At 29.4% G+C, this 13,177-nt stretch overlaps 1 protein-coding gene across 3 annotated transcripts in view; it reads left to right on the top strand.

The window, feature by feature from the left end:
* Positions 1-10,162: 10,162 nt before the first annotated feature.
* The window catches only part of LOC131842576 (sodium-independent sulfate anion transporter-like), a 31,422-nt gene continuing 28,407 nt past the window's right edge, over positions 10,163-13,177 (top strand). The window contains exon 1 of one of the 3 annotated variants that reach the window (XM_059191153.1): positions 10,163-10,446. Coding sequence is in view for 1 of the 3 variants with exons in the window: in XM_059191152.1 (XP_059047135.1) it covers positions 11,265-11,274 (10 nt within the window). In the remaining 2 variants the exon portion in view is untranslated. Of the gene's footprint in view, positions 10,447-11,249; positions 11,275-13,177 lie in introns of those variants that run through there. The other 2 variants (XM_059191154.1, XM_059191152.1) reach the window with 2 other exon arrangements.

The following is a 13,177-nucleotide window of genomic DNA, read 5'->3' as shown; positions in this document are numbered from 1 at the left end:
CCTCAAAAGTCAAGGAATGAAAATAATGCAAAAATAATTTTGTAACTTAGATTTGTTTAGTATAAGTGTATAGTATCAAAACAATATCAAGTCATATAGTGTGATACCATTTTAGAATGCTTAGAATATGTACTTTACTATAAAATAAAAATATATTTAGTTTAGTCGAATATTATTTAACTAAAAATCCATATATCGTTATATGTACTATTTTCTTTTCTCAGACTTTCACTTGGAGATTTGATAGTTGCCGAAGCTTGCCGAAGTTCTAAATTTGGTTTTATTTATTAGGAAATATAATGTAATTTGATGGCATAAATTTTTTTTTTGCAGTTTGACTGCGTAAAATATTTAAATCGAGTATAATATCATGGTGAGATTTTTTTTTCTAAGTACGTATATTAAGATTTTCTTCTTTATTTGAGATTCTCTGTCTGAATACTCAAAAAAATACTTTTTGCTCAATTATTACTATATATTTTATCTTTTGCCTTACTTTTATCAACTATTTCACACAGTATATAGTTCCCATTCCCATACAGACCTATTCTATACCGCATAATGATAAATATATTTTATGAAGTAATTTTGCACACGTATATGTTCATTATTAAGTATAAAATAGTGTATGTATTTGCATATGAAATATTACAGTTCTTCATAAGTATTTGTAATTACTAAACAATTGTTAATTACTCCAATGAGTGAATTCTCGTGTACCAGACGCGACATAGGTCTCTTATTGATTTAAAGTGATACAAATAATGTTGATTCTATCTCAAACTATATACGAAATAATTTTACCGAATCTCCAGATGCGAATATAGCAAAAATTATCGCAAGTATTCAGAAGTCCTTCATAACTCAGTTTCGTCAACGCTATACAAAATGTGGTCAAAAGAAAGAACAGTTTTTAAATAAAATAGCAATTGATAGGATGGTATTTTCACTGTAAATCTAGAAAAAACTACATGCGAACCTGAACCTCCTACTTCGACAGAGAAAAGAGGAATACCTTCTAAAACGTACGAAGACAGTTCGGACAAAGAAACGGAAAAACAAAGGATTGTTTGATACCTGTGGACTTCATACTGAACTCATATGTACAGGGTTTAAGGGTTTCATTGATATTTTACGAGCATTGCCGGCAGAAAACTAGAATGAAATGAGCAATCTTAATAAGTAATCTTATTAATGAACCGGCACATATAACAGCATATTCAAAACATTAAGCTCTTAGCATTTTCATAAAATTGGATCTGAACAAGGCACAGTACGAAAATATGAGGAGTTGTTTGATAGCAAAGAATTACTTATTGTTTCCATCATACAGGTTGATCCGTGTAGCTAAAGAATCGTGCTATCCGCGAAAATTATGTATAGAAATTACTAACGTTAAAGCAGCAATCAAATGTATGTACCACTTGCAGTGCAAACCCCACAGAGATGAACAATTTAGAAAAAGTACAAAATAAACCTGTCGATGAAACTTCCTATCAATATGGCCTTTCAACTTTGCATTCGTGGAACTTATTTTACATTTATATTACAATCAAAATACAAATCAATAAAAATGGTCTGCCACAACAACAGAAAATAAAGATTTAAAAAAGCAAAAGAAGGCTTATGTACAAAGTAGGTTCAGAGAAGAACTTGGATTAAATATAGATAAACCGAAGCAAGTGGCAACACTAATGACGGCAATACAGCCACAAGATTTTTCCAAAATTATCATTGTACATCAGAAATTACTAGTATATATGAGGAATTAATAAAACTGTTTTATGTTATGAAATGAAATGTGAACGTGTGATACATCATTTTTCTGTCTTGCCTCTCGGGCAACTTTCAGAAGATGCTAAAGAGTTACGGAACAAAGACTATAAACAGTTCAGACTTCATCATGCAAGACAATGTTCGAGGGTAGCCTCTAACACAGATGTTCTACACGCATTTTTATACACCTCTGACCCATACATAACAAGTTTAAGAAAACCTTCCAATTAAAAATATTTAGTACTTTTTGATGAATCAAAGGACCTCTTGAGTGACTTGTAAGCCATCTTTATAAGAATTTTGGTTTTTTACGCTGATACTTTTACTTATTTCTGTATAAACTTCTTAGGACATAAATGTAAGTCTACAAATTCTATATTTCTTGTATTCCTATATTATTTGTAACTATTAAAAAAATTTTTTTCCTCCCAAAGCATACATTATTTAAAAGTATATATATTTAAGATTATCAGGAAAAAAAATCATGTACATATCTTTATTAATACAGAAGTTATAGATTTATGAGATGAAAATGAGTCAAAGTTCCCACTGTGCGCCGGCCCATATATATGGAGATCACTATGGACATCACAATATCATGAAAACCCATCACAGTATTATTACTCTAGTTCTAGAGGACTAAGAACATATCCTGTAATTTCATTTCCTCCTACTAAACAGCCTACAAAGTAAACTGTTTGGTGGCTGAAGAAAGTGTGAATGTTGCACTTTTTGATACTTTTTTGTGCATAGATATTGGTATTACGAGTAAATATAGTCAAATGGAAATACAACGAAAAGATGAACCGTTTGATAACCTCGATATAAACAAGAATTTCATTTTCCTTTTAGGCATCTAGTTTAATTTGTTTCTTTATTTGGTGGTTGGGCATAATACTCTTGGTATGTAAATAAAACAATTTTATATATAGGTATATATTATTTATACAATTCGTAGAAATATCTATAGAAATCACGTGTATAAAGAACAAGAAGGAGGTACCTATGTGTCGAACTACAATATTGTTACGGTATTATTTCCAGTAAGTAGATATAAAACAGGTACATGATATACATACCAATCAGGTATGTATACTCTGTCTTATTATCGTATACAAATAAGATATATATGTATTAATATATTCTGTATGGATTTTAAAAAATCCTATATTTATATATGATATATAGGATTAGTCGTAAAGGGTACTACTAGATGTAGGTACCAAGGTGAAAGTGTGTATGCTATATTAAGAAAAAAATGGATATATCAAATTTTCAAACTAAACTACGTAATTGCATGATATAGATATATACTCGAACAACACTATTTCTATTTGAGTATTTAATTGAATTACGTACTGTCTACCTACAGTCTACCTCTGCCTCTGTATTATTGGTATTATGAGTCCCTATTTATCTGTACCTAATTTATTACACTGTTGAAATAGAAACAAGGAAGGAACTAAATACCATCCGAAGTTAAATGATTGAAATTAATCAAATTAAATATGATGAAGTTAAATAATTGATTGATAAATACACACATATACGTGTGTGTATTTGATCTATATATCTACTCACCAATCACGGTAAAGATCCAGTACGAAAGAATTAAACATTTTTAGGATTTCGGCCTACAATCTGGGAATATTAATATTATTCAGTTACGTAAAAATTATAAGTCAGTATTCGAAATTTGTATTATTATAGTATCTTCTAAAATTGAAGCTATAAATATAACAGATATAGCCATCCAATTATCGCTGAATATCAAGCTTCTCCAATTACATTTATCTCGCTGTTATATTTGTTGTATAAATTATTTTCAATATAATAGATATAAGAATAATAACCTGCGATTTTCAACAACCCGCTGATCAAATAATATTTCAGTTATTTGTATACTATATAAATAATTTCTGTTACGTTCTTATTCATTGTAACGTAAGCTGAGTTATATAAGCCTAGAGCATTCCTCGATAAATCGAACACTACAATAATTCTTCAAGTAGAACTGCTGTAGTAGCTGTAGATTATGCGTTGTGAGACAGACACTCTCAACTTTGTGTGTTTCTACAGATGATATCAAAATATTGGTTCCCAATAATGTTGTCAGCTTCGATTGTCGGTCACCCGTTACGTGAACTTATTTGTGCCAAACATTATCTTCGGCGGATGATGTACTACCTAACTATAAGGTTCATTGTGAATTCTTCACGCGTTTCATATGACCCTTTCCCCAAGAATTGTCCCTATAAGCTTTTGCGGATAATTTTTTGTCGACCTTTTATATCATGTACAGATTCATAAATAATAAATGTAAGTAAATTCTGGTATGAATGTTACGTAAACATGAAAATTACTAAGGAATATATATTTTTTTAATAAAAAACGATTTCCTGTTCATCGCTAATGAGCGACTTCAATAGGTACAAGATAATAATAATAATAATAATAATAATCTCAGGACAATTCACACAGCACAATCTAGACCCAAGTTAAGCTAGAGCTTGTATTATGGGTACTAGATAACTGATACATATACATAGATATTTTTTTTTTTTGTAAATACATATTATACATAGAAAACACCCAGACCGATACAAACAATCATACTCATGTATACAAATGTTTGTGCAGTGCGAGGAATCGAACCCGCGACCATCGGTCGTAAAGCGGTGTGCTTGACCGCTAAACCACCGAGGTCGTCAAAGATGAATAATATTGACAATAATTGCTTTTGTAGAGATGAATTTACAATTCATTATACGTCGATGGCCACGGGTTTGGTTTTCACACAATATTAAGAAAAGCTTACATGATTGTTTTTATTAATAATATACTATATTATAAAACATGTATAAGTATTTATGTCACATTTTTAGTATTTATTCCAATTTAGTGTAAGCTTGTTGGCCATATGCGTATTTCTTTAATAGATGATTATGAAATGGTTAACCTGCGTTCGTACAAATGAATGATGGCAGAGTGGAGGTAGAGTTAATATATCCAAAGGAGTGCAATATTTCTAGAAATTTCCTATCCCAGCTAATTATTATTTGTAATACTTTTGCAAGTTTATTACGTCCGATTAGAGAAATTTATAGACGCAAGCCTTATGGATACTTACCTGTAGATATCAAATCAAATATATAATTAAGGAAAGTTTATTTAAAGAAACCTAGCAAGTGTTAATAATTAACTTAGTATACGTTGCAAGTTTTTTTTGCTGACAAATTCATTTAAAGGCACAAATTTTTAAATTAAATTTTTGGAACTTTGTTATGAAGTTGATTGTTTAAAAAGAATATTTAATGATATTCTTCTTTTTCTTTTGTAAGTTGGCGAAAGTATTTTTAAAAGGGACTCAAGTAACTTGCCCAGAAGCCATTTTACCTCATCTTTTATGGAATGTTTTACCTCCGTTGACCTAGTATCGTTTAGCAGTGCGCGTGTAGGTAGCTCGTTTGACAGGCAATATCCGGATGATCCATTGTTCACCTCATTGTGGATTCTATACGAGAATGGCTCGCTCTACCTCTCTTTCATTTAACTTTTACCTCTTTGTGCACAGTGTCCACAAAAAGAAAACTGCAAATACATATCTATTTACCCGTTGTAATCTTTAGTAAATATTATATAATATATCTTTATTCGGATAAATCTAACTATAAAAAATAAATCATGACAGAACCAATAATATTTTTGTAATAAATTTTTTCTTCTTCTTCTTCTTCTAATAAATATTTATAGGTAATATTATTAACTACTATATTAAACAGGTGGATTAAAGAGTAAAAAACGGAATCTTGCTACAAATATGATTATTTAAATATAATAGTTTGATACCAAAGTATTAGTTATTTACTATGAAATTTTTAGCAAATATAAGATATGGGGTGTAGTGCAAGACTACGAAAGAAATAGATACTAGAAAACGATCAAAATTACGCGCTTTGCCCTGTCGTGTACAATATTTTTTAAACGTTAGTCTTAATATATGAAAAAAAACGAAATCTGCTATTTTTATTTTTCAGAATTACAACTGATTTATGAAAGTCTTAGAATCGTCATAGTTTTACATTTATTTTATTTTAAAATATGTACTATAATAACCTATATTAATTTCATCAGTAAATAACATTTTATCGAATCGAAGTGTTTGAGTGCAGTATCTAATAGCTAATATTTGCGTCGCATAAATTGGTAACAACACATTTCTTAGTTTTAATTTCCTGCACAGCAAATATAAAATGTGACTATAATTTATCTAGAAGTTTTAGTAGAAAGTTGGGGATATAACTTAGGTAAGCTTTTACTTGAGAACAAACAATAACGTTTTACACAGAAATACACAGTTGTTTTTAAAATACTCTAGATTCTTATAGCAGTGAGTTTTCATAATTGATATTAACAACTTTTATTTTACACCTGATATCTAAACACTTTTTTTTAAAGCAATATATAATTAATTGTCTTTAACTCATTAGGAGTACATTATACGTACTATATCATGCCAAAAAATATAAAATAATATGAAAAGAAATAGTAATTTGTTGTAATTAATACCAGTCATTTGTTGTGTTTAATAATAAATGCCTAAATGAAACAACAGTAATAATAAAGTAACATAGATACAATATAAAATATAAAATAATAGTGCTTTATTTATTTTCATTGTGAAACATATTATAATGCCGCTACGCCAACAGTAAGTCATACGTCATGTTATATACATATAGTATGAAATATATGAGGTGTGGTTACTCGTTGCCATGCACAAGTAACTATTATATTTGACTCTAGGGAAAAGAGATTGTTAGTAATGTGGACTAATAACTCTGTTGCTACCAATGTACCCTATCAGGTTGCCACGTGGTTCGCACCAGAAACCATTGTAATAAATTCATGGTGAATTTACCACGACAGGCTAACTGACCTGACCTCATACTCATCTTATCCTCTTCCTATCAACAGATGCCCCGCCAGCGTAAACCATGAGCGCAGGCGGGTGCATTCTTATCATCTAAAACTATTTGAATCTCATCATTTTATACTGTCTTTCGAAAGTATTATATGTGATAAAATACATCATTCTAGGAATAAAGATTTTTAAAACTAGTTACTGCTACCATAGGTACTTATATAATATTGAAAATAACTAATCATTAAAATTATCAATGATGTTTAAGTCGGGTGGGTCTTTTTACATAATTGCTTAGATGGTGCTTAGTTCCGTCACAGTTTATTTACATTTATGTTTTACACGTCTACACTAATGAATTCATGTCAACTTTGAACAAGTCATCATCGTTTAGAAATATTGTTAGATGGCGGGGGAAGTCCAGTTGCTTATGTCACTACGTAGTGCATAATATGTTACGCTTCAGTTGAAACCACGAATAGTAAAAACAATAGACTTTTTTGTCGTTCTGTAACCTTCAAGCGCCATATTTATTGTCTTCAATTTTTTTAAATAATTGCCGAAATGTGTTCGTAGTGTTAGGTAAACTAACTTCCCTATACATGTATATTGTGGATTGTAACACTGTGATGTAAGATATTAAACATTAATATAATATTGTTATTCCACTCGCCTCAGCTTCGCATGGTTATTTTATTCACATTAAATATTCAGTAATAGTAATAACAATAATTTGTTAGACCAGTAGTTTTTACCAGAGGTTGTCATAAGTCGTCTGCGAGCTAAATTTCACCTATATTTAAGCTTTGTAAGCAGTAGCTACGTTGTAGCATGTAATTAGGTGGTAGATTTACAGAATAGGATACACTATGTCTTACACCTCTGCAATGGCAACGCATTAATGGTAACACGGACGGTATATATAGGCGACAATTACAGCTTATCAGGTGGGTTGTCAGCTTGTTTGCTATTCTAATTACATAAAAAAACATAACAGCTCTATACTGTGGGTAACACTGAGTATCGTGCTTTATGTATAATAGTTAAATACATTATTCATGTGGCTTCATATGTCTTCGTCGGAAAAATAGTATCTAGTGTTCTCCCTTGTGATGTACCTCTCTACAATAAAAGATAGAAAAATTCAGGTTCTCTACAGCTCACTCACACAACACGAAATAAAATCGTATCTACTCATACAAATAGTTTGATAATTATACGTGTTCTGTTCAATGTTCTATAATGTTAATATAAATATGCTAAAGGTGAATGTAATTGGTATCTTCAAGTATATTTTCATTTCGTAAACATTACATTAATCAGTATATAAAATTACAACGAACTGACAACACCAAATTTTATTTATTACTTGTAACTATTTTTTTATTCCATTCAAGCGATATGTTAATAATTGTTAGTTTAATATTTTTGACATACATTTTAAGTGTAATCTTAATGAAGGTTAATTGTTCACATTGGCTTTAATTTCTGACGAAGACAAAGATTCAGTTTGTGCATTATTGGCAGTAATCAAATTACAGTCAACTAAGTCATATAGGAGAGAACAGAGTTCATCAAAGGGATATTATACTATTTAAGGCTTTGGCAAAAACAGCAAGTTTTCCAAAAACATGAAAAGAATGAAGGTTCTCAATAGAACAATATTCTATGTACCTATTTTAGGCGATATTTTTGTTTATCTTTATAATTGTAATTAAGTATATCGAATAATTTCTCATTAATTTCATCACGTTCAGTTATATATTTTTTGTAAAATACATCTATGGTTTTATAGTTTTTATCTATCTTTCCTCCAATGTGCTTAGTTGCTGTTATATCCAAATTCTTTTAAGAACCCTTACCTAATATAAGGTATGTTTTATTGGAATACATTATATAGAAGCCAATTTCGAGCTAGCTCTTGTATTCTGTGATGCCTCTGTAAATAAATTTCAAGTTGTATTGGTAGCCGCATAGTTCAGTATGACTTTGTTTTTAAAAATATTTTTCTTGTTAATTATGTTATTAATATTTTCATATATTTATTTTAATAATATTACATATTAAATTATAGTTTATATTATGAGACTTCTATGCAACAGGGATTTGTATATTTATTTACATCTAATCACTATGTAAACGTTTTTGAATCGTACTCTATATTAAGAGTTCTACAGATCTTAGTACGAGCCTAATACAATTATAGTTTATATATAATAACAGGTTCCCATTTACATATGAGATGATTTGAATAAAAAGTACACAAAAAATACATTCGAACTGAGAACCTGCTTCTTATTTTAAGTGGTTTAAAAAATAAACCGGCTTCATTGTATTTCCCGTATCAAAGGAAGGCATGACGTAAGGTTATCAGAATTTATTATTCATGGTGTTCACTGCTATAAAAAATATAAGTAGGTACAAGTGTAAAACAGTATATTTTACAGTGCACAATAATAATTATATTCACAATTACAGTGTTCTTATGTTATGGTAAATTTCATATTTTTATCTTTTCTGTTACAGATATTGGATTCCATGGCTAGTAATTATTAGATTTGTTTATGGTGTTACGGTGTTTTTTCTGTGGTGGACGAATGGAAATCAAGTAACGCACAGTGCAGTAACCTAGTTATGTAGGATTTTTAACCAAGTTATTGTTTTGTTGTTTAAATTAGTTCCTTGTTTTGTGCATTTATAATAGCTTAAGCACGAGTAGGTACCTCTTGTGTTTTCTGCCAACTCATAGTTCTTTTATGATTATAAAATTTTATCAAGCCCATAAACAAAAAAAAGTCTCGTATTAAAAAAAATATTATTTTAGTTTTTTAGTTCTCGTCGTGGCATATCATCAAATTTCAATAAAAAGGCTTTCAATTAATTTTTACATGTGTATCGATGTGAACTGACAATGTGCCTAGTTTCATTAATTACGTTTCCAATCGATAGAGTTTACACTGTTTAAGGATAATTATAAAATATTACAAATAGGTAAGGATTGTAGGCATATTTTGTGGGAGAAGATATATCAATCATCATATTGGCAATTTAGGACCTGCACTGCATTCAATGCCATTGAATACAGTGGCCTTGTGTCTGGTCAGTCAGTTGTTGTGATTGTGTTTGTAATAATTGGACAAATATGTTTACAAAAATATATCAGTTCAAATTATAATTTATACTTAGTACTTACCTATAATTTTGATAAATCCAAGGCAAATGTGTCTTATACATAATTATAGCAAAAGTAATTATTCAATGACTTATTACTTATTTGTGTAGTTCTCAAAGTTGAAAATTCCATTTTACAGCATTTTTTGTTTATTTAGATATTACATAATTCACTCATCTGATTGATATTTAACATCACAAACCGTGACAGGAAAATTAAGTGATTATGATTGCAAAATGATTGTGTAGAGTTAGTTATCTTATGGCAGTATACTATAAACCGCTGACGCTGTCGCATGCACAGTTTAAAAAGTTATCAGCGCATAAAAACGCGCGAAACCGCATTCGATTTGATCACTAAAATAATATATTTTATAATAATAATAATTAATTCGCGTAGAGAATATATACGCTTATAGAGAAAAATGTGATATTTCGTGTTTACATTAAGAATAGTTTTATGGCCTTCTTTTAATATGAAAATCTATATACCTACAAAAATGCATTCCTCTTGACAATAAACTTCTTAGTATTATATTCGAAATATGACGTGTTTACGTATATAAAATTGAAAGGTAAGCAAATAAATACTTATTTATGATTTATAAATAGGACATAACAACTGACATCTTGATGATGAAATATTAAATATATTATTATTATCATTATCTCCATCGATCTATTGATCAATTCTTATTTTTAGGTGTTGTATATATCTACGATATTTGTTCAATTTTGTCGATATTGAACGACTTCAATATTGTTGCTTTCAAAATCTATGTCGATAATTTTCTTTAAAATATTGGATTTATAAAAAATATAAAGCGTATTTTACAAAGGTTTTACATTTCACTTATGTCGAAGTAACTTGTAAATAATACCTAATAATAAGAGCTAAGTATATAAGAATATATATATGTAGATATACCCATAATCGGGTATATCTATATATATTCTTCAGTACTAAGTATATTTACTTACGTATAAAGATGATTAGAGCTGACAGTTGATAGATTGGTATGAATACTTAAGTAAGTAAAAATAATATAATTAAAGTGACTACATTTGATCAATATTGATCCAAGACTATGGTAAGTACCAAATTTAAAAAAAAGGTTAGTCGACGAATCCATTCGATTGGAGAACATACTAGAATTTCTCATTCACAATATTTCAAAGTTTGAAGATGAAAGTTTATATAACCTGTACGTGTTGCAAGTGATGACATAGTCACATATAAATTCGTGTGCGTGGGTACCAAAGTCTCACATATTTCAGCCTCTAAGAAGTTTGGTTTGCAAGATTTATTTCGGTTGTAGGATGCAGGCAGTGAAATTACAGGCTGAGAGGCATCGTAGTCCTCAGAATTAGCAACGCATGGGTGGTATTGCGGATGTCACATGGTAAGGGGATGTCTGTAGTGTTGTTAATGCATATTGGGAATTGCTATAATGTTTGTCATCGCTTACCATCAGGTATGCTAGCTTGCTATTCTTATTACAAATAAAAAAAATCGTAGAATCCAAGACAATGTGATCGGTACAAGAACTATGAATATCATTATGGATGTCCTATCATTATGGATGTGTAGCTGAAGTCGCAGTTGGCTGCCCACATAATTTACGTATATACAAATGTTAAATTATTATTATTATGCCTATTGTGTCAACTACTCCACTTGCAGCATTGAAATAACAATTTAACCTTTGATACACTATAATTACCGACCCTTAATAGGCAGATATTATGCGAAATTAAGTATCATAATGTTACAAAAAAATATGAGATTCTAGATAATGTAACTAAAAAATGATAAAAATGAAATTTCTAAACTTTTTTTAAACAAGTATTAGGGCATATTTAGTAGCACAAGGTACCTAGTTTGTAGAACCAGGTATCTTGTGCTACTAAATAGTAACGTGTTTGTGGTAATATATGTAGATATGTATATACATAAATATATATATGTATGTACATATAAGTTAGTATTAATGGTTGATGTTTCAATTGTGATTTGTATTTAATTGTGTGTAAATAAATAAAAAAAAATTTGTCCATCCGGTTAATGTTAACACATAAACAGAAAAATCATTTATTTAATCGGTTAATATCGCATATTTGTATACTTATGTAGGCATGTGTGAATAATGTTCAATTCTATAAATTTCTTTATATAAAATACTGCCTGACTGAAATTGGAAATGCCACTAAAATAACTAAAAAACTGTGTAAAGTAATTATTCACACACACAATAATTTTGCAACATTACAATCAAATATTGTAATAAGTACGTATTCTACAGGCAAATATTTATGAATAATTAAAATCTTTTTTATGCAAATATTGGCTGGCTTGTTGTAATAAAATATAGAAGGATAAAACAAAACAAACGATAGCAATACAAATAAGATTATAAATGGTAGGAAACATTAATGAAAAGGTGTATGCACTTTATATGTTGAGAATATTTAAAATATATAAGAAGTTTAAAGTTATACAATATTTATGTATGTACATAAATATGTTGTTGAGTGCTGATTACATACCATAAACGTTGTCTCTTCACGTGATCAAGAATTAACCTTGCAGAGGGAGATAATTGCATCTGATCGCTTCTTATAGTGGTTTATAAGGAAGAATCGTCCATGTTCAGTTATAGAAAGGAGTACAAACACCTTTTACTTTTACCGAATGTGCAGCGTAAATAAATTAAATTACTAAAATAGTGACGATGTCATTTGTAAAAAATATTGTATAATTTGTATAATACTAAGTAGTAACTGCCTGCGTAAATTGCTCTGCCTAGGCACCAGTTGAGGATGATAGAATGAACATTAAGTTAGGTCAATTAGGACATCGAGATGAATTAACCACTATGGTGTCCATAGCAAACCGCGTGGATGTCGACGTAACATACTATATTGCTAGGAATCGGATCACTATTTCCCATTACTAAGTATTTGCCGCTAATAATCTGGAGTATAATCTATCTGTGTATCTTATTCTAAGAAGAGTGCAATTGTTCGCCTTCAAATGTTTTTATTTCACTAATAGAATTAAAGTATTAAATACAGGATTCCATTATTTATTAAAACAAATTAAGTCTGTTTGTGCATAACGCACTTTTTTATATTATTATTATATTTTATTATATATGTTTTAAATACTTTTTTCCTTTGTTCTATTATTGTCACCATAGTTTCTTCTCATACAAAATTAATTTTCTTAAGTTCTTAAGTACCTAGTCGTTAAATTTTTTTTTAGTTCAATGTAGGTAAAAAGTACGTAATATTCGCCAGAATGCC

The sequence above is a fragment of the Achroia grisella genome, unplaced genomic scaffold, assembly GCF_030625045.1.
Source record: "Achroia grisella isolate CSIRO2021 unplaced genomic scaffold, CSIRO_AGI_Agris_v1 utg241, whole genome shotgun sequence".
NCBI lineage: Eukaryota > Metazoa > Arthropoda > Insecta > Lepidoptera > Pyralidae > Achroia > Achroia grisella.
This window is presented reverse-complemented; position numbering and strand designations above follow the sequence as displayed.